At 39.2% G+C, this 23,872-nt stretch overlaps 1 protein-coding gene across 1 annotated transcript; it reads right to left on the bottom strand.

Moving 5' to 3' along the window:
- Positions 1-328: 328 nt before the first annotated feature.
- On the bottom strand, positions 329-23,872 carry ARHGEF3 (Rho guanine nucleotide exchange factor 3). Its single transcript, XM_041426017.1, has 10 exons — positions 23,692-23,872; positions 13,652-13,759; positions 8,981-9,151; positions 7,169-7,231; positions 6,777-6,873; positions 6,600-6,676; positions 4,988-5,245; positions 4,657-4,827; positions 3,509-3,695; positions 329-2,548 (listed from the first exon to the last, which is right to left on the bottom strand). The coding sequence occupies exons 1-10, from the start codon at positions 23,785-23,787 to the stop codon at positions 2,211-2,213; spliced, it is 1,566 nt and encodes a 521-aa protein (XP_041281951.1). The 5' UTR covers positions 23,788-23,872; the 3' UTR covers positions 329-2,210.

The raw sequence follows: 23,872 nt of genomic DNA, 5'->3' as shown, positions 1-23,872 counted from the left end.
TTCTGAGATCTTCTGGCTGGTTGAAATACCCCAAAATTAATAAACTTAATTGTGACCCACGAGGAATAATGAGAGAAACTGATGACAGGACAGTACATTTTTGTTCCACCTACTTACTAAATTAATTATGCCATACAGAACCTTGGGGAATGTGGTGAATTGAGTCCAGTGACTTGCTTCTGTTACAACTGTGCATTTAGCAGATTAGATCCAAATATGTACCACTTTCTAAGAAACAAATGCAAGCTTTGGTCACTTATGTTAAAGCCTCACTACACGTACCACTGAAATCTTTTTGTTGTCTTTTTCCACAACCAACCAAACCAAATTAAAATCAAAATGGTTTAATGTAATTTATTTGAAATGCTTCCAGAAAAGTTTAAGGCCATTAATAAAAAAAGTCAAAACACACATTCCTTCTTTCTTCTCTACCTGAACATTTTACATGCTTTTTGCTCTTTTTCAACATTTTTGCTTAACAACTTCCCTATGCCTTTTCTTTTGCAGATTTTTCCTTTCATCTTCACTCATTCAGCTCTAAAAACGAAGCAGTTGAAATAAATTACAAAGCCTGAAACAGAAAAGAAAATTGATTTTTTTTGAAAAACTATAAATACAGAAATATGTTCTATAGGGTAAAAATGCCATTTTTTAAAAAATAAAAATACCTTGTTTTATATTGTTTATCATCTCGTCACACTGATTTTCTGCAATGCACATCAGCATATATATATGTAAGACAACTAGTAAATTTTATGTAAACTTGTAGAACACAAGAAAAATATTTTTGGCAATAACTTAGCAGTTTTTCTACTTTTGTTGTTACATGTACTTTGCACAGGTTATCTTGTGTAATACCAAGAATCATTTAAAATTTGTAATATATCATTTTCATAGCTTGCCATAACATCACTGGCATTATTTCTTACAGTAAGAAATAAAATACTACCCAGGGATTCCTGAAAAATAACAGGACGATCACTACGTGTTTTAGACTGCATTTAAGTGACTCATCTGCTTCTCATCATAATGAGTAGGTCAAACCAGCCACCAGAAAACACAGTAACATTTCCAATTACAGTACGAAATGAAATGCAACAAAAACTTTTAAAACAAAACTTGAGGAAAGTAAAAAGGATGTAATACATCCTAAAGGACAAAAAATTCCCTTTTTGTTTAAACTCTCTACATAATCCCACAGGGCGTATATGTAGAGCACTGTTTGTATAAAATCATCACTTAGTTTTAAAAACCAACTACATGTAATTGTAAAGAGACATTTACAGAAAATTAAATGTTTTAACATTAGTGGTGCTTAAAACCAACAGTGGAGGTCAGTGGAGTGCAAAATGCTGAAGAGGGCCTATTCACAAGCAAAAGCTCCTTTCCATTCTTATTCTGTTTGGGATAATATATATATATATATATGGCACTGAAAGCAAATTACCAGCTTATTTACAAACATCCAGTATTCTCAGCATTTCATTTATTTCAGTGCTGGCTGTAAAGGTTTGTTGTGGTTTTTTCAGTTGATTATTTTTAGCATTACATTCTTTGAAAAAGAAACCATCTTACTTTGCTGACAATTTGAAATGTCCAGATTTTAGTAAGTTTGGCTGCTGCATCTTAGGACAGTGCTTCATTTTGAAAAATAAGTCCTAAAGAGTCCCTAGTTCCATGGCCCGCTGTTTATAGTTCTTGCTGATTTAATAGCACAGGACTTGGGATAGCTTATTGCAAAATAGTTTTCTTTTTTGTTACAAGAAACTACTTTTTCTTTCCATACCTTTAAGAAAACTTATTATCTTGAAACCCATCCTGAAATTCTGTATTAAATCCACATCTTCAGCTGCCCCTTTAAAGGGCAAATAAAGTACTTAAAAATTAGGAAAAGGTTATTTATGTAATGCATACATAAACAGCAGTTTAGAGATTCAGTTTACAGCAGGACATTGAGAATAACTGGTCAAGTACCTCTTTCATCCACCTTGGGTGTTTATGGAATATAATCACAGGACATGAGTTGCAAGAGATTCCAGCTTATACAGATGGGACGTTACAGTACGACACTCACAGGAACAAATACAAGAACTGCATTGACATTGTCACAAAAAATATTCTAAAAGTGCTTCTCCAAATGGTTCCATGTACGGAATGCAAATACTGTACAGGTAAGAGACAGGCTTTCTTCCACGAGCTGTAAGCTTTTGTCAAACGTTGGTTTCTATTTGCTTTTGGCTCTCACAAGAGTTCGTCTGCTCCATGCGCTCGCAGTCGGCGCCGAGCTCGCTGGTGTCCATGCTGCAGTCTGACTCGCAGTCCGACTGCTCCATCTGCTCCAGGGCCTCTCCCTGGGGCACCCTGCAGCCCTGGGGGGACGCAGGGACCCGCGCCTCCAGCCCGCCGGCCGTGCCCGCGCACGCTGCCCTCTCCTTGGCCTGCCGGATGCAGTTCAGCCACTGCTGCTTGTTGAAGGAGTCATTGGCTTGGAGAGAGTGAGTCTGGCTTTGGGATCCATTTTTGAAGCTGACTCTAAAGAAGTTTTTGACTGAAAGAAACAATATATATCAAACCCCTGAATGCTTTGGTTGAATGGATTTTATAATCAAAGAGTACATTTAAGTAACAAAATCTGCACAATCTTTGCCTTAAGGTCAGACAAGACCATGTGAGACCAGAGAAAAGAGTCTGGGTATCTTCTTTTTTCTGGGAGTAGACCACAGAACACCACACCTGGTTACTTCTAGTAACTTCATATTGCTGGATTAAATAATTTTGGTTCTGCCATGCATGAGCTAACCATAATGCTTAAGGTGAATCAGCAAGATTAAGGCTTCTCCCACATTTTAATGCCTCTCCTCCTATTTCTCTGCAAAGTGAAATTGCCATAACCTTCACTGAATGCAGTGTCCTTGTGCCAGCCAAAAACTGCCTCATCTCTTCCTTTCACTTCACTAATACAGTGGATGCATACAAAAACCCCTTGAAGTTTTGACCAGATGAGATTTAAAGGACCCTTGTAATAGAAAAGCATCTTCATAATATACTTAACTGGAAGGACATAAACATGAATAGCTGCAGTCTTGACCCTGAGTACTACAGTATCTGCCAGCTTAAAGAGTTATTCAATAGCAATCAGTGTCTCCAGTACAAGGAAAGGCAAAACAGCTGAAGCTCAAGATTTCAAAATACACTTGCTCATAACTTTGCCTTGCAAAGTCTGCAAAACTGCAAAACTTTGCGCTTTTGCCACTCCAGTCTGTATGTTCTCCCCTTCTCAATTCAGTACAGGAGCAGGTGTGTGGAGAAATTCTATTAACAATACAGTAAGCTTTGAGGAAAAATTGAAAAGAAACAACCTAGAACGTAATAAACAAGTCTAGAACAAAATTCACTGTGTTGGATGGAGATAATGTTAATTTTCGAGAGACTATTCTGATGCCACATTGGCAGGTATCCTACAGTTACGATGACCCTACATGAGCAAACAGAAGAAGCTGTTGCATACTTCTCTCGTTGTTGCTGAAGGCTCCCCGCAAGGAGCCGCCCAGGCGCACCTCTCCGTCCTGCAGGTCCTCCAGCAGCAGCTCCCTGACGGGAATGGGCTGCCGGTACAGCTGGTAGCACAGCTGCTCGTTGTGGGTCACGGCCCGAGTGATCACCAGCACCTCCTCGAAGAGGAACACATGCAGTTTCTGTTACAAGATTCAGAGATTATACAGCGTTATTCCTTGACTGAAATATCATTACACCAAATGGAACAAATAAAGTTTGGCAGAAAGATGAAAATCACCGGTTTCTTCCTGGTAGTTTGGTTCTGAGCTGCCTGCCTGACCTTCGTCAGGTGAACCAGGAAACAGCACCTGTGTCACCTTTCCCTCTCAGCTGTGTGGTGAAACTGGACCCTTCCACTGTAAGCATAACCAAGCAGTTCCACAGCTGAAAAAATACACTGCTTACTTTGTTACTTTCTAAAATAAATTTTTCCAAAGTTTAATCTACTTACTTAAGTGTCATACTTCCATTAGTGTCAGTAAAGAAAAAAGATCTTTTTTCATTGTTTGTCCATTCAAAAGTTCTATTTAACATTGAGGGGGGAGAAAAGCTAGGAAAGACTGAGTTCTCTTTTACCAATATCTTTTTTTTTTTTCCCTTTTTAACTGAAAGCTTGGATTGTCAAACTTATCAGTAGTGCAGTATTCCAGAGACTGGAATTCAAAGTACCAAATTTCTCTAGTCAATTAATTAACCTTGATCTCAACAAAGAATCAAGTAAAGCATTTTGAATAACCACAGCCTTTGACAGATGTAAAGTTTGTTGGTACATTTTGTGTGTTCTTTATAGACATTAATATCGCATCTCTGAGACCAGAAATTTAGGGGTTTTCCCTGCAAGTATTGAAATTGATCAGATTTACAATTTATCCAAGATATTTTTAGGCTCCCTAAGAGACAGAGATACATATAATCTTATTATCTCCCTATACAGATACTTAATTACTAACAAAAAAGATTAGTGATATATTAATTAATATTTATCAACTTCCTATATATTAGAGAATGATGTTTCTCTATATATGCTCACAGCTCTTTTAGCTGTTGTGCAAAATGAAGATATCTTTTAAAGTTATTGATGACAAAATATTTATTCCTTACCACTCCCCTGTTGTTCTTCAGTTCCCCATGACAACACACAGCACGTGAATTATCAATCAATGAATCCCTTTGGCCTTCTTCGAGATAAATAAGTCTCTCTTTGTAATACTGGCATTCAGATTCACCAGTCTTTACGTTGATTTCAGCCACAATGCCCTGAATTATATTTATCTGCAGAAACACAATGAAAACATATGAATTTTAATTACACAGTCCCATATTCAACTGTTCATATAAATATTTGCACTTTTTTATATTTTATGTAGCTTCCCTTAATTCACTAATAATTTAAAACTACTATAATCTCCTAAAAAACCCAACAGTAACTCACAGCTTCTTCCAGATGCTGTTGATCTGGATGATCGTTTGGTGTGTGTCTTAAAATTTCTCTGAGCAGTAGTGGGTATTTAACCAAACGGCTCCTGGGGATGTCAAGGAAATTCCACAGGTCCAGCTTGCGGCTGAAGGGAGACTCCAAGCAGCGCTGCAGGAAATCCTGCACCCTGTGATCTTGTTTCTTGTGGTCCAATAAAGCTTTGGCTGCTACTTGATTGCTGCAGTAGCTGTCATAGGAGTTCAGGCATGGCAGCTGAGGAAAGAATAAATTATTCTGTAGCACGATTTCCTGTACTGAAAGGTTCAGGTGATTCAGGACATCAGAATCCCTGCTGAGACGCCTTTAGCTGGAGATTTATCCACAGTTTATTGATGCAATGTTTCCAACAAATATAACCTTTACAAGGGTCCTCAGACCACCTTGTTCAACATTTAAGTAATTTAGAAGCACTTGCTCATCACTCAGATCCTACAGAGCTCTATTATTGCAAAGCATTAAAAATATAAATTACTTAAGACTGAGCACTAATTAGTGCAGACAACACTTGAACACAGAAGCCTGGCTTTAATTATGAATGGAAATAAAAGCCTAGGAATGAGTACTCCCAAACCTGGCCTTTTTCAGATCAGCAGATTTCTACAATCAAACTTCTATATTGCCCACAGGAACCTTGACCAAACTAAGATGACAAAACTGTATATATATAAATGTGAAAAAAGTAACTTGTCTGTTGATTAGAACAATATGTACATTTACAAAACATGCTGTAGTAACAACCAAATATGCAAAATCTTTAAAAAAAGGAAATTAGACTTGAACATATTGGAACCAAGAGAAGTTCACTGATGTTCAACACACATCAGAAAATACATTTTAAATTACTTTATGCAAAGAAAATGGAGATAATTTTTTTATTATTTTTGACATTTAGAAATTATTTATCATTAACTACTTGCATTATATACATTATATAATTCTTCCCTTGTTGACCATAGGCCACACTTTCACATACAGCTGCTAAATGTCATTACTTAATTCCTTTAAAATTTCAAGCCTTTTTTTCCCTGCTAAATTTCATTACTTACATTTACTTAAAAGCATACTTCTCAGATATCTAAAACAAAAAATAACTTTCTGATAACAATGAACAGTTTTATCAACAAAACTAACAAAAACTATTTTTAGTGTTTATGCTGTTGAATGCTAGTGGACATGAACCTATCTACTTTATCTTTTATGAGGCAGCAACATCTCTCTTGTATCCCTGTCTGACTTTCCAAGGAAAGCAGAACAGAAACAGGGGCAGATTCTTAAAGGACCAACATAAGAAAAACTCTAGTCGGACTCTTGATTTTTATTTAAAATATATTAAATAATGCTCAACTCCTGAATAGCAAGAGCTTTAAAAACAATATCCCAGTCTAAATCTTTTCATGGAAAATCCCTGAAAAGAAAATATTCTATTGTGTCCCTAAATCATTGCCTTACCTTTTAAAAGTATTTTGAGAATATATTTTTGACACGTTATAGAAAGGAAATTGTCTGAGCAAAACTACATTACAGCTCCAGACTGAAGTCCCAAGACTGGTTATAAACCCTGCCTTACCCAACCCACGAGGATGTGGCCAACGTGATCCGTTGATCCATCAGGTTTCCTGACTTCTTGAAGGCGCCTAAGAAGATCTGAGAGTGAATTGAAAAAAAAGAAGAGAAACCTCATTTTAATACACCTGACTAAATCTATGTGCTATAATTATGCAGCCAAAGACTATTTGAGTTTTACCTTCATGGAGAGGAATTAGAGAGTCCAGTGTTCCAAAAATTTGGTTCAACTCTTGCTCTGTCATTATGGAAAGCTTAAGCATTGGGTCATGATAAGCCTGAAAAGAAAAATAAACATTTGTGGCTTGGTGGTTGCAAAATTTGTAATAGAATTTCATGGTCTCTGGAAGTAAGTTTCATAACCATATATAAAACTATCAATTTAATATTAAAAAAAAAAAAGGCAGCACACATAAGAGTTTCAGAAAGAACAGGAAGATTGAAATATGTTTTGGATTTTTTCCTCTTTTACTATCTTAGCAATTATAAAAAACAAAGATTGTTTTAAATGTGTTATGAACCAATTAGTACTCTTTGTTGTGGTTTGGTTTTGGTTTTGTTTTTTAAACAGACCTTTTTTGCCAACTTCAGATCTTCTATCAGGTCTTCTTCTCCCTGGGAAAGTTCAAAGATAGCCTGTAAAAAACAGACACAAATATTAGAAAATATCTTTATTTAATCTATGCTCCACTTCCTGGGTTGATGTTATATTTTGAACAGCTGTCTTAACACCATGTAACAGCATTTCCCTGCTAAATCTACAGAAATAAAGTAAGGCTTTATTCCAGAACTACAGAATCAAGTGCATTGTTTTTTAAAACAGTTCATTAAGAGCTTATCTCAAATAGACAAAAAATTTTTTTTCCAAAGGGATGTGTTCCCAGATGTAGGACACTACCTTCATTTTTGCGTTGTTTTGACTTTGACTTAGCCACTTATCCAACTGCTTGCACAGGAGTTTGTTGTGTTCCATTTTAGCACATGCAGTGGCGGAAGTCACAGGGGATTCTACCAAGTAGGAGACAGATCTTACTTAAAGCATTTCATGGTACTGAGCACTTCCATTTTGGTCCCAGTTCATTTTTTTGTTACCAAGGCTGAGCTCTAGATAACTGTTGGCTGATGTTAGTTACTCCTCTTAAAGCACATTTGAGACTTTAAAGCTGGCAGATTAAAAATAACACCACCCTAATTCACTGGTTCATCAAATCCCCATTGTTATTAACTTTTTGCATGATTTCCTCCTTAAACTGGGGTACAGGAATACTTAAGGACATTTTGGGCTAGAATTCCTTGCTTTGCAGTCAAAGCTTTCAACCAGTATCAGTCATGGAAGCCCATCTCCAGCTGGAGCAGATTCCAGCTGGAGCTGGGGCTCAGAACACCCATTCCTGCCACGTTTGCCCTAGTGCAGCTCATGGGCAGCAGGTCAGCTGTCCCAGCAAAGCACACAGGATGGGAACAAACACACAGCAGAACCCTCCTGCTAAACCTGCTGGGACACACTTATTTGGGTTGGACCAAGGATCCTGGCTCCTGCCCCCACACAGCAGTGACTGCTATACACTGTGCAAACAGTTTCTACAGTTTAGTTTTCAGTAAACTGCCTTTGAAGTTCTCAATTACAAATTTATTTCCTACGAATTCCTGTACAATGTTAAGATTTGCACAAGAAATGCCTGACACTACTGTTGTTTGATTTATGACTCAGTCCCTGAAATATGCTCAGGGAGATTGTTACAAGCTTTGTTGATACTGCTAGAAATTTCTTTAGAAAATAAAAATACCTTGATTCTGAAGGAGCTCTGTGTTGACTATAATATGAGCTATTTAGACTTTGTCTCGTCTGACACATTAAAACCCCTGGCACGCTTCTGTTTTGCTTTGGAAGACACATCTTTTGATCAATGTGTCATCTGTCTAGCACTGGAACCTTCCTCAAAGACAGTCTTATCCAAAAGGGAAATGATGGTGCATTTTTGTGTGTCTGTATCACCTGATGAACACCTGTTCCTGGCCCAGCATGCTCACCTCACATTTCTAGAACAACAAAATGAAACACCAAAATATCAACCATGGCTACCGGAAGTGTCAGAAAGAACACGCACACACATGCAGCCAATCACAAGACATCTCAGTAACTTCGGGTTTGTTAAGGAAATAAGATGAGCTGGATTGAACAAATACATTAATCTAATATAGCTTGGGTCATAAAGACTAGAGGTGGAATTCTGCTTCTAGTGGAGGTTGTGACACATTTGAATTGCAGGACATCTTCAAGTGCTAGCCCAACATCTATGAGCATTCCCAATTCTGTGCTTTAAAGGCGACTTTTGAACATGAAATTTATGGTTTAAAAAAACATATCCATATTTATATCTGTACCTCTTGCCTCTTGATTTCCTTGGATGTAAGCATGTGATTGACACAGACATCGAAGGTCTCACTCCAGAGTTTGCTGTCTCTCCTCTTGGTGCTAGCAGGGGGCACATTGCGAGACCACGGCCGCGGGCTGAGCAGGTCGGGGCGGCTCTCGCTGCGGAAACTGATGGAGCGCTGGCAAGAGACAATTGGGTCCATGTTACATCAGCTGCATGTCACACCCTCACTCTGCTCATTCCTAAGGTCCAGTACAACAAACAAATGTTCTCTGATCAGTTTTTACTTTGAACTTCATAGCAACATTTAGTACCAGGAATGTAAGAGAAATTATTTCAATACATCCTCATGGAAGGGCAGGGCCTCCATTCCTGCAGTGAACTCTGTCTGGGTCCTGCCCTCAACAAGAACAAAATTTCTGCAATGCATTCCCATATAACAACCACCAAGAGTGTACTAAGGGGATAATGCAGAATGGTGCAGCACACTGAACTAACAGAACTGACCAAATACAGAATTTCAGTTCAGTGGACAGACAGGAATGATTTGTACATTTCACTTCTGCTTCATCAAAAATTTAGAATTAATGCAAATATTCGACACTCTACCAGGGTGTACCAGCATCTCTGCATCTATTATGTGGTCTGGTCCTAAACTTCAATAAAGCCAATTTCAAGTTTAGGAGAGACTTGAGAGTTTTAATTGCCTGTAAACTCTTAGAAGGATTTCAGGCTAAGGATGCATACTTTACCTTCTTACTATTCTATTTTGAAAAGGTCTCTTTTTTGCTTCATTAGAATGAGAGGCTTCTTTTTGAGGTCATACCTCTCAAATGCTTAAACTATCTCACATAGTTGAAATACTCTACATTTTTATTGTTATTTAAAACCTGACTTACATAAAAAATCATCTTTCAATTGCCTTGGGTAAGACTATTTAAAACAAAATAAATTCTCTCAATTTCCAGGTTGAAAGCAGCATACACGAAGGACAATATTTGAAATTTTTCTCTTAAGAGCCCATGAAATGCAAACAGAGCCTATAAATACTATGTTTTTACCACAGCAGAAGACATGATATAAATAAAAAAAACCTGTCCTTTAACAGAAGCCATTCTGAGTGGTGCTTGGAATTGACAAAGACCTTAATAGAAAACACATAAACCGCCCCCCCTTCCAAAACTTTGCAAGTCAGGTGCTAGTCATCCTTCAAGAGTTGAGATACAGAAACACATGTGAAATTACATACTTAATTTACACTTGTTATAATGAGGAATCGTGGAGCAAACTCAAATTAAGCAGTATTTTGTGAAAAGTGACCTTTCACATGCAGTGACAGAATGTTCCTCCCTGCTGCAGGAGAACACTCCTTACCATTCTCCCCAGCCCTGAACTGTCCTCATTGGGCAGATGGGGCACAGAGGGGCTAAAAGACTCAAAATGAAACCAAACTCCCCAAATCCTGCTTGCCTGTATGCTTAGCATCCTTGCTACCTAGACACAATGAGTACATATTTAATTGATTTCTCTCATCCACCAGCGTTTTCATGAACCATACAAAGTGTACCTTGCTTAATAAGGGGACACAGAACTGAGGTTATTTATTATTGGAATACAGCCCTAAACTGAAGTTCTACCAAAAATTCTAAAAACAACCTTGAAGATACTCTGATGCTATCTTGGCTTTGTACTTGTCAAGAAGGAAAAATTTAAAAAAAAACCCCAAAATAATCAGTCATGTAATAGAATCCCATGAAGGAACTGCAGTAAAGTCAAAAGAGCATTTCTAGATCTCCAGTCTTTTTAAAATATTTTCCTATAAGGAACTTTCTGGCTTCCTTAAAAAACATGTCCCACACACTGTTTAAAAATTATGGCCTTGTGGGATGATTAAAATTTTCATATAATTCCAAAAACTAAAGAAGCTGGGGAAAAATCCATCCACAACCTCTCATTGTGTTTACCATATTTCTCTGGGCAACAAACTTCCCTGGCTGTTATAAGATTGTTTCTTGAAGGGTCTATGTGTTACCAATCAATGCAATTAAGAACCCTTAATTAGAGCTGCACTAAATCAAACAACTTCATATACTGGGCAAAGGCCACCACTGATGAAAGCTGTGGCATTCAGAACTGATATTAAAAACAATTTTCTTCTTGAGGATTTTTAGAAATGTTTGGTGTCCTAAGACAGAAAAAAGTAATTTGGATTCCCTACTTAAATTCAAGACATGCTGATTAAAATGGAAGTTGCAGAGGAAGCCAGGCAGACTTAAATTTCTTTCTTCAGCATCAGCTGGAGTTCTTTTTCTGATCCTATTTTCTGCTTTAAGCCAAACAGCACAGCTGTGAACAAGACCAGGGAGATCATCACAATCATTAGTGTAGCTTGATGGAGACTGGAAATACAGCTATGAAATAAACTGGCTTCCCAGGTGGATTAACAAGTAAGAATACCTGCTTGGCACTGGGAATCCTGCAGCTGCACAGACACAGTGTGGCTGGCAGAGATGAAGCTAACAGCATTTTATTGGTCAGCTGCAGTACACTGCCCTACATGACAGGAACAGAGTGACTACAAATAGTCAATTACAAAAACAAACAAGCAAACCAAACAAATTAAAAACAAGAAAGAAGGCCCAGAAAGAAAAACTGAAAGAATTCAAATATTTTTTACTTGGAATCCTTATGGAAAAAAGTAATGAAAATAAGTGGAAAATTGGAATAAAATGAAGTATACACAAAAAAAATCAACAGCTACGTCAAAACATAATGAAGTGAAATAGCTATATGCACTTCCCAGAACTTCCAAGTAGGACACCTGAGCACAAGGTCAGTCTTTTCTGTCCTTGCTCTACAGTTATTGAGAAAATCAGATAAGACATCAATTTACAGCTGGGACATCACCAGCAGGATCTGGAGAACACAGAAGCTGATTTCTCATTCCAGCTCCTTCAAGAACATAGTTAGAGGGGATGGTATAAATAACATCACTATTTCATCTGCTAATTAAAGTATATTCTTATGGGCAGTATGAACAGAGCAAAACAGAAATACTTGCAACATCAGGACTTGCAACAAAGCTGTTATTTTCCCCTCCTACTTTTGTCAAAATTTACCCACATTAACATAGGTATCATTTTGGGAAGCTGCTACTGTATACATGAAAGGATAGATGTTTTGGTTAGTTTGAAACAACTTTATTAAATACAATATTGTTCTGGGCACTGCATTGTGCAGTCCCAGAGGCTTTCCCTGCAGAACAATAGCACAGGTACCGAAATGAGGCCAACAGCTGCCTAAGGCTGTGGAAAGGGAAGCACCCCGCTCAGAAGCAGTTTGGCCAAAAATTAAATCCTTTTCCACACTCCTCACAACTGGAACTGATGTGGCCCTTCCAGAGCTGGGCCAGTTTCCCCTGGAGGCAGACTGGCAGACTCTGCAGGAGACTCACAGAGCCCAGGGGATTCAGGGAGCTCTGCACCAGTCACGCAGACCTCACCTGCACCGAGCCCAGCAGGGCTGCAGACATTTGGCTGATCCTCCAACCCTGTGCAGAAATCTGCACTTTCAACATCACAGGAACCAAAGACAGGAAAAACAATGTCAGAAAAGCCTGTAATATCAATTTTCTAGGTAATTACAACTACAGAAAAATGGAGCTCTTTCCCATGACTTTTTATTTCTCAATAGACTCTGAAGTTTTATTTCTTACATCCTTAACAGGTAACTTCAGTAAAGCTCTAATTTAGGTAATTTTGATTAAGGAACATTTCTAACACATTCAAGGTCCTTTTACAGTTCCTCTCGAAGAAATTAAGCTTGTCAAATAATTATCTTTAGATCTTTGTCATGCCTTCTTACATAAACTCTTCTAAAGAGGAAACAGTGGCTTTCTGGGCCAGACCCAGAGCACTGCTGCAGCTCCCAGCTGTCACTGCAGTTAGGAGTTGAGCACCCCAATACTTTGCCATCTCTAGGTCTGCAGGCACAAATGCTTTATAAACTAAAATTTCATTAGTCTCCAAGTATGTACAGTATTACATTCCCAATCTCTAACATAGAAACTGCATTTAAAATTTGTTAGCCTTTTACTAATTTTCATCATCACCTTCAGAAAATGACTTGGAAATTTCCGACTGCTCACTAACTTTTGTTTAGCTAAGGTCAAAGTTCACTCTACAGGAGGAAATTTAGCAGTCTTACCTGACCAACTATAGCAAAAATAACACTTTCAAATAAACCAACCAACATGAAGAAAAAGCATTATGGAATATTCTCTTCATCAAATTTTAAAAGCAACTGTAATCCTTTTGTGAACTATTTTTATATGCTACAGGTGCAGTAGTTTTCTTCCTAGTAAGTGAAAAACATTAAACAGAGAAGTGTTTTTTTTTTGAGGTGAGAGTTGAGAGTTTTAAGCTGAGTGACCTTGTGCTGACAAGGTGCCTAAGCCTGTTTGGCACATTGCAGTGGTGGGTGCCTGTGTGTGAGCATCCCTGCTGCAGGAAGGAGCTGCAGCTGATGGAGCAGGGGGAGCCGCAGCTGGTGGAGCAGCAGGAGCCGCAGCTGATGGAGCAGCGGGAGCTGCAGCTGATGGAGCAGCGGGAGCTGCAGCTGGTGGAGCAGCGGGAGCCGCAGCTGATGGAGCAGCGGGAGCAGGAGGTGCTGCCCTTACCTGCAGGGTCTGGCTGAAGCGCTTCAGCGGAGTGGCTCGCACCGGGGGGATGAGGCTGGCCAGGGACGTGACTCTGGAAAGAGGCTTGACCCGTTTGTTACTGGGCTCCTGCAGCACAGGGAGAAGGGAAAGGAAAAAAAGTCAGCAGAGTGTGGGCATAATCAGGTGAAGATTGCTAACAGTTCTGCTGATTTTCCTAAGAAAGCATTTGTAGCAAGACTGTTTGCAAACCTGGTCTATCATCAGGGCAGTAAATAAACAAAAGCAGTTTCAAACGCTGACAGTGACAGATTGCTCTTGGCTGGTACATACAGGTCCTGGAAACTGCTGAAAAATGTGAGACGCTGGCATGGCCAGGAGCAAGGGAAGGGAGGCAAAGAAAGAGAAAATGATTATTTTTATGATTCATTCTTAGCAGAAAAATTTTCAGCAGTGCTCTGCAGCTAATGCACATTATGATAATCTCACTGAAAGGAATGGTTTCAAATATAAACAATTCTCTGTGCCCTTGCTTCTGGCACTGCCAGCATGTGACTCTATTCAGTTAAATGTATTTTCTTCCAGAATATATAATTTAGACAGAAATCTTTAACTGTTATTGTCTCTGAATGCAGGTTCTTATGAAAATACTCACATATACAGACGAACACACTAATAACATGCTTACTTACACCTATTGTTTGCATTAAATATAAAGGAAATTAACAAAATCTACCATAAAGCATTCAACGTTTTCTTTCACATATATATTTTAACAGCACAACAGCACCCAAAGTAATGTATAACCAAAACAATATGCCAATTGTCCTGCAGATATATATTCTTTAAAAAAACAACCAGAAATTGTAACACAGAAAAAAGTGATTATAAATACATAAAATTAGAACAGTTACCCTTGGCTTCCTAACCTCCATCTGACATTTAATGGATCTCGAACAGCACATGCAAAAGGCAACAGAAGAAGAGCCAAACCTTCCAAGTGAAGTTAAAAACCCCATCCAACACCATATTTCAAGGACATCTTAATGCAGTTCATCTTTCTTTTTCAGCCATTCTTATAAAGTTTGTGTAGGTTTGCTATGCCTCCAATTGTCTGGACATAGCTTTAAGGAAATGAAGCATGCCTATTATCCTTTTCTTCAGAAATATAAATCCTTCTGGAAATAATGCAGATTTGTCATCCTTCTTGATACCACATAATAAATCTCAGCAGCGATGACCACCATCTGTATTACTGGCAAGAAAAATTCTCTTCCCTTAGTGCAGCAACAGAGAAAAGGTGAGAAGCAGCTACATATTTAATTTACTTCTCAGCAGGCAGACCTGGAAATCCATAAAAGCCAGCTGAGATGAGCGACAAAGTGTTTAACCCTCTAGCAAAAATAATGTATTCCATCACACATGACACCTGGCATTAAAGAACTGCAGCAGTCTAAAGTGAGTTAAATCCTTATCTTCATCACTGCACTGTTATTCATAACCCTTCCTTGTCAGCAACCACGTCTTCGAGGCAGGTTTCAGAAGGAGCATTTTTGACGTCACTGCAGCACTCGCATTCTTACACACTCACGTTCTTCTCTCCAGCAGCAGCACCCCACCCCCTCCCCAACTCCCCAAAACAGAGGGAAATCTTTGAGATTCCAGTGCAATTCTCCTCTAACTGGTGGCACAAGCACGAGGTGTTTGTGACTGTTCTGAGTGCTGGTGGCCAGAGCAGAGCCCCTGGCAGGACCAGCTGCTCAGGAAGGTGCTGCACTGCAGCGCAGGGACACGGAGCCCGGGCAGTGCCAGCAGCTCAGCCTGTGCCAGCAGCTCTGCCTCAGCAGCACCAGCACCCCAGCCCACAGCAAAGCCTGGAAATCAACACTGTACGCACTTCCCAGGAGACAGGGAGAAGAGGATTAGGATTAACAGAAATTATTACTCCTTCTTTATGCTGTATCCCTTCTGGTATCCATTGCCCCCATCCATTTCAAGAAGAAAAGTGCCAAGAAATTATAATTTTTACTAATGTTCATGTTGCAAAACCTCACTGAAAATAGAAACCGATTTTAAAGATGAACTCCAAGCAGACTTTCAGCCACCATCAAACACCATTAAGATCTTGTGGAACCTCTTGCTGTGAGCCACTAGAGGCCAGCCGTTCCCCCAGCAGGCAAAGCCAGGTCAGATAACTGCAGTCCTGTCCTTCTGTGCCAGCACCCCACCTTGAATTCCTCATGCAATCTAGGGTGTTCTGATTTCACATGGAAAATTCTGCCCAGAATTCAGAACAGTCAAATATGCAGTCCAAATACAGAATTCAATTTTATGGAAAGAAATCAGCATTATTACCGGATTCTCTCAAATAACATTACTACAGATAACTCCAAAAGCCTGAGACTTGACACCTTTACCAATGAGTTCTGAAAGAAAATCTTGTTAATCGTAAGTTCTTAAGTACGAGGAAAGCTTTTCTAACTAACAACATGATTTCCCCTCCACTAGAAACTGTGCAGTAGGTTAAGATACTGAGCTGGAAGTGAAAACTCATCAAATCTTAGTGTTCCAGGTGTCATGTTATTCAGAGAAGTCTCACCACAAAAGCCAGCACTGTGTCACCCCTTCTACTTTAGTAAAATGAAGTTTGTACAAACAAGGCTTTGACTGTGCAATGAAAATATAGCAGTACCAGAGCAATTCTGAAACTGCCAGACAGTGTTGCTGAAACTGCTGCACATCTGATCACAGGATTTCTGCTGTACTATCTCCATCCCTTCTGCCTCCCCTCTCATCAGCACCCTCATTCTCAAGCTGTGTCACCTCTCCAAACCAGCACTGCAGAGAAGCTGAACAAACTACTGAGACCAATAATCTGGAGAGGGAAAATTCCACAGTCAAGGGCAAGTTCTGAACAGGTGAGTGTTTTTCTCACCAAGGACTCTGTTCATCACAGCCAGCAACACAAATGGAAAGAGGGCACTGCATGAACTATGTTCTGCTTTACCCAGAGATACTGACCAGAAACTGCACTTGCACTTTAGTCCAACATGCTCATTATTTCACTAACTTGCCTCTGAAGACTCTCCAATTTTCCAGTTAACCAGAAGCCCCACAACCATAAAACCCTTTGGGGTCTCAATCTTGACCAGTGTCTGCCCAGCACGAGGAGGCTCCGTGAGGACACACTGCACTGGAGGGATGAGCACCAGATCCAGGTGTCCTCAGAGCTGCCAAAGTCATCACTGCTCCTCTCCTCCTGCCTCCCCCCTCACAGCTCTGGGACCTTAGAGGGGATCAAGAGGATTTAGGGGCTGGATCCATTGCAAAAACCATCACCTGTCCAGACTGGGAAGCAGGCCAAGTTATGACAAAAAATTCAGGAGTTACAATGTGCCACCTGACCTTTTAAAGCCATTATGATTGATATTTTTTTTTAAAAACCTTATTTCAGAATTTTGAAATTACTGCACGTTAGACTGTATTTTCAGAGTTATGAAGGCTTGCCAAAGCAATACGGGAAGTCAGTTACAAAAAAAAAGACCCAGACTACAGTTTGGCAGAGTTTCCAAAATGTGGAGCTGGTATATGTGAATAAGTAACATTAATCTGACAGGGCTTTAAATTTGATATAAGGCTAAGTAAAGCTGAGGGAAACATGAGTGCAGGAACTTCAAAGGCTGAACAGTCAAGTGAAGTCAAATTAATACCTGACTAGGCTAGAACAATGAGCAGATGGCTTTTGGAGGGAGCTGTATATTTGAACTTAAGATGACTTCGGGAACATTTGAATTCAGGGACAAAAAAAATTTAAGCTGCAAATACAGTGAATGCAGCCTGAGAAAGAACTTGAAACTGATAAAAGGAGCAAATTTGTGTCCAAAATATAGACAGCTCTGAAAACCAGACAATGAACATTTCAAACACCTACTATGTCCTTCTTTGTACATTTTTCTAATATACTTTTCTGAAGAATTAGTAGGAAGAAAGACTAATCAGCATAGCATAATCAGTGATTATCACAAATTTAAGACGGGAAGCTATCAAATAAGCAGTTGCAAAGGTGCCATGCCTCTAATTAGGCATGAAGGACACAGTACTTCCAATTGCTTCTTCATTCTAAGTTACTCTTTATGTATAGGTACAATTGTATCTCCAGTATCTTCTATATATTAAACTCCGACCCAATGGTTTAGACTACTGAGTAAGCACGGAAAGCTCTATCTTTCTGATTTCTCTTCTGCTGTGGGACAGCAGGAAAATGCAGCACTCAGCTCCAACCAGAGCATTACTGGGAAGCCACACTGAGAGGACTAACAGCTGTCAGCTCCCTTTTCAGTAAAATTTAAGTCTTTTTGCCTAGCACAACAGAGTGGCTATGTTCATGCTATTTCTGCTTCTTCATTAGTGAAACTGGCACCTAATAATTGGTTATATTGTATCCAAGAAAACCCTACACAGATATGAAAGATTCTAGAAGGCTATTTTAGGGGAAGAAGGTAATACTTTGGTGCCCTTCATCAGCAAACTTAAAAAAAAAAAAAAAACAACCTCTTTTACTAGTATATGTAAAGAATGGAATATTCCTGAAGTTCAAAAGCAGTGAGTTAAAGCAGTGAGTTAAAGCCATTTAACTGTATCAATTTTCAATACATTATTGTTCAAGACCACAACAGCTTAATTATCACCCTTTGGTGGATAAATTACTCCAGCAAAAGACTGCTTTTCATTTCCAACAAACAGAAAGAAAGGGAAAAAAAAAGAATGAGGCCAGATTCCCTCCATATTGCCCTAAGAACATCAGAACCAATGACCTGGATAACACACGCTGAATAGCAGTCTAGGTGCCATATAAAAGGTCTTCACTTGCTCCAGTACCTCACTTGAAAATTCTTCCACTCTGTGCCCCTCAAGGGCTTAGCCACCGATTTCCTGGCAGTGAAGAGCCAATTATGTTCACCGCTGCTATGATTGTTTTTCCACCTGACTCCCATCTCTTATCAGCAGCTTCAAACACGGTCTCCATGTCGGAGCACTGGTGCTGAATCCCACAAACAAGGGAAAATGTTCCCCTGAGGGGCCATTATTCTTGTGTCTGCTGCACTACTGTGACCAGGATATTGTGTTGATTTTTCTGATTGTATTTAAAACCAAACTCAACAAAAGGAAATTACAGAGGTTTTTACCCAGCACAGAAAATAAGTGCTGTGTGAAAACTGGTACAGAAACTTAGCATTTTAGAACAGTAAAATTTATCCTGCTTTCCTTTAACCTTCAAAGGCCAACTGAACCCACACACAACGTGGCTGAAATTGCCAATGCCTGTCAGATTCTCAGCTTACTGGAGTTCAGCAAGTTCTGAGACATTTACAGCAGTAATTCTGGATTTAAGGTAGCTACCTTGCTTAACATTTTACAAAAGTCATGCTGGTTAACTTTTTTCCATTTTTGATGTGAATCAAGACAAGCAGACATCCAAAGCATTGATTCTGTGCTATGGGAGCGTTCATTAAGGAAAAAACTTTTAACTTAAATTAGTCTCAAGAGTGTTAAGAGTGTAATAAATAGAAGACACTATAAATTGAAACAGTACAGTAACCTTTGTTTCATACCTAATTCACAAGCAGTGCCAGTAAACTCAAACAGAACCACTCTGTTTCAGATTTCAAGTAACTGGCTATATTTCCATATGCCTTACAGGTTTCCATACTTTAAAGGTTATTAGTTTTTAGTCAACTTTATAAGGGTAAGTCAACATTTGTCATGGCAGGAAGCCCAACAATATTATTTTTGTTAGTCTGCTACTAGTTAAATTGGCCTTGGATTAAACAGCTCTAATAAATGCCCCTGAAACTTGGAGTTTAATTTAAAAAAAACCCACATTCAAGCTCTGTTCCACAGGATGTTATCGGTATTTAACCTTCAGCAGGATAAAAAACAAAACAAAACAAAAATGGTTAAAATAGAAAAAACAACCTACGTTACAACAATCCTTAACACAGCAAACACTTAAATCTAAAAATAAATTAAACCAAGCATCTCAACCTTTATGTACCTTCAGAACAAAGCAAGTCTAAAACTAGAACAACATTCTCAATTGATTTTGGCACTAAAAAGACTGGGGTTTTATACTGCAACAGCAGAGAATTTGCCTTTGCTTCATAGTATCTTAGAAAGATTTTGACTGGAAAATTATAGAACAGTGCTTCTTCTAGAACTCAGGTGTGTGGTCAAGAAAAACAAAGTAGGTGACTCTAAAGCAGTTCTAAGTATAGTTCAGTGTTGTACAAAGGTAACTAAAACATCCACGAGTCTATACTAAAATCTGGAAGAAGAATCCCTCTACCAAAACTGCCAGCATCTCAAGGAGCATTTAACAAGCAATTTTAGTGAATTGACACAAAGGCAACTTGATTATACAATTAAGTGTGTGCATTGGTGATACAATTTTCCCTGAAATCCATAAGGTCCCATGCACCACCTGCACTCCCTCATGGTAGCAGGAAGAGGTTTGTTGTTCCTCCTCTGTCAGTCTCCTCAAAACCAGCAAGCAAACAAAGGAAAATCCAGAGACATTTTAATAACAGCATTACAAAGAACCTGAAGTGATAGCTGGGGTACAATGAATAGCCATTTAGGGAATGGTGAAATATTCCTGGTCAAAGACAATAGTGAAGTTTTCATGATGTTATCCCACCACGTGTTGACCAAAGATTGGCTCCTGGCTGCACACAGGCTGCCCTCGCTGGTCACCACCCTTAGAGCCTCAGATTTCATTTGCCAAAGGGAGGGCAGAGCCACTCAAGTGTCAGCAGCATAAGCACAAGCTGTATCCAGCAATCTTGACTGATCATTCGTCTGCAATATCCAGAAATCAATACATCTATCAGGAGTTAGGAAATGAAGGCAAATGAACAGAAAAACCACACATCGAAGTCAATTAACACAAGCAACAGAAACCCTGAAAACCCAGACAACTAATGTAGAGTTGATTAAATTCTGCATTTCCTCTCATTACAAGCTGCTTGTACAGGCAACCTAAGAAAGACATTTTCCATTCTGGAACTGACTAGATATTAACCTGGACTGCCAATTAACCAGCAGATATCACACAGTGATTTAGTGGATGGAAAAATAAAGACAAGCTGTTTGTTTCACACTGCCATTAAGCAGAACAGATCAGCAATTCCAAGCGCACGGGTTTGACAGCTACACTGCACATGAACTTACCTAAAATATGTCAAAACTGCAACTTACTAATATTTCATTAACATGAAATACATACATTTAGGAAGATCAAAGAAAAATCATGACTTGGAGTTTATCTCCTAATCTTTTGGCCCCTCTCCCTCTGGCTCCACGCCTGGTTCCCTGTTAATGATGTGCCATAGCCTAGAGGCGGGTGGGTTCCCCTTCACATTCCCCATCCCAAATAAACACCATCCCCAAATGAACACCATTCCGAGCCCAGAGCTCCTGCACAGATGCTGGAAGGATAGCTGGAGACAACAAGAGAGGCTGCAAACAGCCCTGGCTCCGAGGTCTGAGTTCTGCACTGCAGGGGCTGTAAACAGACATACAACATACTGGACACACAGAGGAATCCTATGCCCCCGTTGTAGTTTTCAGAGCCTAAATCCAGGTGTTGTTGGATCCTGTATGGCAGAACAGGACATCCTTACTCTGAGGAGTTCGGGAGTTCCTTGCCATGACTTCACACTCAGACCTTTAAACCTCAAACTGTGGCTGTGAATGTTCCTTCTCACCTGCTGCCCACCCAGTCTGGGTGTTGGCTTTAGAAGGTGAAAAATGGAAAACAGTGTTTCTCATCGGGAAAAGTGTGGGCTTTTTATAACTAGAGTAAGCAAGTTTCAAATGTTACTAATTGTTTCTATTTTTGAATTATAAAACAGTTGGGAAGAACCCAACACCTATGTACTGCTCACACCTAGAATTGTAGTACAGGATTTTATATGGGGTGTGGAATGGTTCAACTAAAGACCTTGCAGTATTTGCCACATTAATTCACATACTAGGTAATGCAGTGTTTTGCTGCCCTTAAATTGCACTTTAAAAGAACTATGATGACTTGGACTAGAACAACAGTTTTTTATCAGAATCCAGATTTTAGTGTTTACATATATTTTGGAAATTTCATTTGTCATTGTTTTGTGACTGTGCAACTTTCCACAGAGTTTACGCCAAGGGAGCTGGCACAGCTGAAAGAAAGAGCCGGAAGCAGAAATCCTCGGTTCTCTTTTCTGCCCCTGACTTGTTCCGCAAAACACCTACAGAGCAGAAAATCTGTTCTGATCCAAATATACCAACATTCATGCACAATTTGAGTTACTAAAAAGAAAAAACCAACTTCACGTGTTAATAATTAGAACGAAACTCGCGTTTGCAAAGGCAGAAACGCCCAGCCCGGACACGGGAGCGCTCTGCTGCAGTAACACCCAGCTGTGGTAGAAGGCGCCCAGCAGCTTTAATTCCCCTTGCAAATACTGAAAGAACAGCTTAATGTTACAGCTTAAGGATTTTTCCCCCGTACAGATTTCAAAGAAACAGGCTGCATACATCAGTCCTTGTAATGCCTTTCCCAAAGAGTAGCTTTTATTTCTGCTTTATAAATCAGTATTTTGGAGTGGCGGGTGGTCTTACCCTCCTAAGACAGGATATTTAAAAGTTTCTTTTTCAGAACGCTGGAATCCCATCCTATTCTCAGAAAACAGCTCAAAAGCAGAAGGATGCATTTTCTTGTTCGTATAAAACACAAGCTGTTTTCACGTTGTAATTTTGATTGATCACATCTGTTACTCAATACTTCCTCATGCTCTCAGCTTTCACTGAGTCTTTTTTTTTTTGGAATTTGATTACAATCAAGGTTCCTAACTGTAACAGAGCAACACTCCAACTATTCAGATCTGACAGCTCTATTAATTCACAAAAAATCCCTTCATGCAGTAAAGGCTATAATAATGATTCTTTAATATTACCATTAATATAATGAGTACCCTTGAGAAGAACATTTGGTACCCAACAGCTTGTGTTTTCCATAGATGGATATACACACACTTAGGGTGTTAATTTTTCAAAAACACATAGCTGAAAAGAATCCCACTTCCCTTAACCTCAATAATTAAGTCTCTCTATGAAAAGTTCACTGGAAAGCAACAGTGCAGCATCATCTCAGTTCTTAGCTTAAGCATCATGATTAAATAAGGTCACTGGGCTTATGTTACTTTTACTTTAGACCTATTCAAGTGGGGAGGTAATTAATCTTTGATAGAGATGTATTAAATGAACCCAACTTAATAAGCTGTCTTCAAGTCACTCAGCAAACAAATTAATAAAGAAACTATATATTTAAGTAATAAAAACTTTCAGATAAATGTTCTGCCTTCCTCCAGAGCAGACAAAATCCTTAATGCCACTGCTTTTTCCTAAACACAAACCAACATTAACCTAAAGTATCAAATAGTTAAGCTTTTCACGAACATTGCTGAATTTGAGTTAGTGAATAAGATATTTAATGTCGCTTGAAAGGCTTCCATGCTTTTTAAGAAATAGAGCAGTCAATCTGCTGTTAGGGCAGGATTTTCAGTTAACTACACATCAGATTAATTTTCTCTTTATTGTGATGAGGAAAAGACAGTTAATGTAAATGGTAGCTTAAAGTTCATGCTTTAAGACACCATTTTACTGATTCCTTTCCAGCTCCTACGTTAAGTTTAACAATTTGTAAGTAATGCTTAGTCCCGGAATAAAATACAACTAAATCTCTTTAAGCTCCTTATGTAAAACAGGTACGTCTCAATCAGCTATTTTAAAGATTAATTTTCCTAAAGTGACAGATTTAAAAAAAAAAAATAAAAAAATCTGGATTCTGTTTCTGGCTTTATTCCAAAAGAAAGGTGCATACCTAAAGAAGGCAGCAAAGGATGCCTAAACAAAACGGGTATCCATAGACTGCAGCCTGTTCTCAAACCACGTTACTTTCCCCCAACGCAATGCAGGTCACACAATAAAGAAAAACAAAGTTGCAGCCGTGTCAGCAGTACCTCGGTCTCTTTAGCTGGGCTGGTCACCGTCTGCGCTTCCAAGGCGAAATTTGCCCTCTTGGCGGACAGGTAGAAGGGATAATCTTTGGCCACCATGCCGGCTGCCGGAGCGGCGCTCCCGGGGCTCGGCGCCGGCTCAGCGCGAGCGGCGGGCGGGAGGCGCCGGCTGTGCCCGGCCCCC

This window comes from Onychostruthus taczanowskii, unplaced genomic scaffold, assembly GCF_017590055.1.
Source record: "Onychostruthus taczanowskii isolate IOZ18803 unplaced genomic scaffold, ASM1759005v1 scaffold9, whole genome shotgun sequence".
Lineage (NCBI taxonomy): Eukaryota > Metazoa > Chordata > Aves > Passeriformes > Passeridae > Onychostruthus > Onychostruthus taczanowskii.
The sequence above is the reverse complement of the archived record's forward strand: the minus strand, read 5'-3'. Positions and strand labels throughout refer to the sequence as shown.

Excerpts from the sequence above, each read along its gene's own strand:
- ARHGEF3 (XM_041426017.1), bottom strand. The coding sequence starts at position 23,787 with ATGGTGGCCAAAGATTATCCCTTCTACCTGTCCGCCAAGAGGGCAAAT. Across the intron at positions 6,677-6,776 it reads TCTAATTCCTCTCCATGAAG|ATCTTCTTAGGCGCCTTCAA; the intron begins GTAAAACTCAAA and ends ATTCACTCTCAG. Across the intron at positions 3,696-4,656 it reads TGAAGAACAACAGGGGAGTG|AAACTGCATGTGTTCCTCTT; the intron begins GTAAGGAATAAA and ends ATCTTGTAACAG.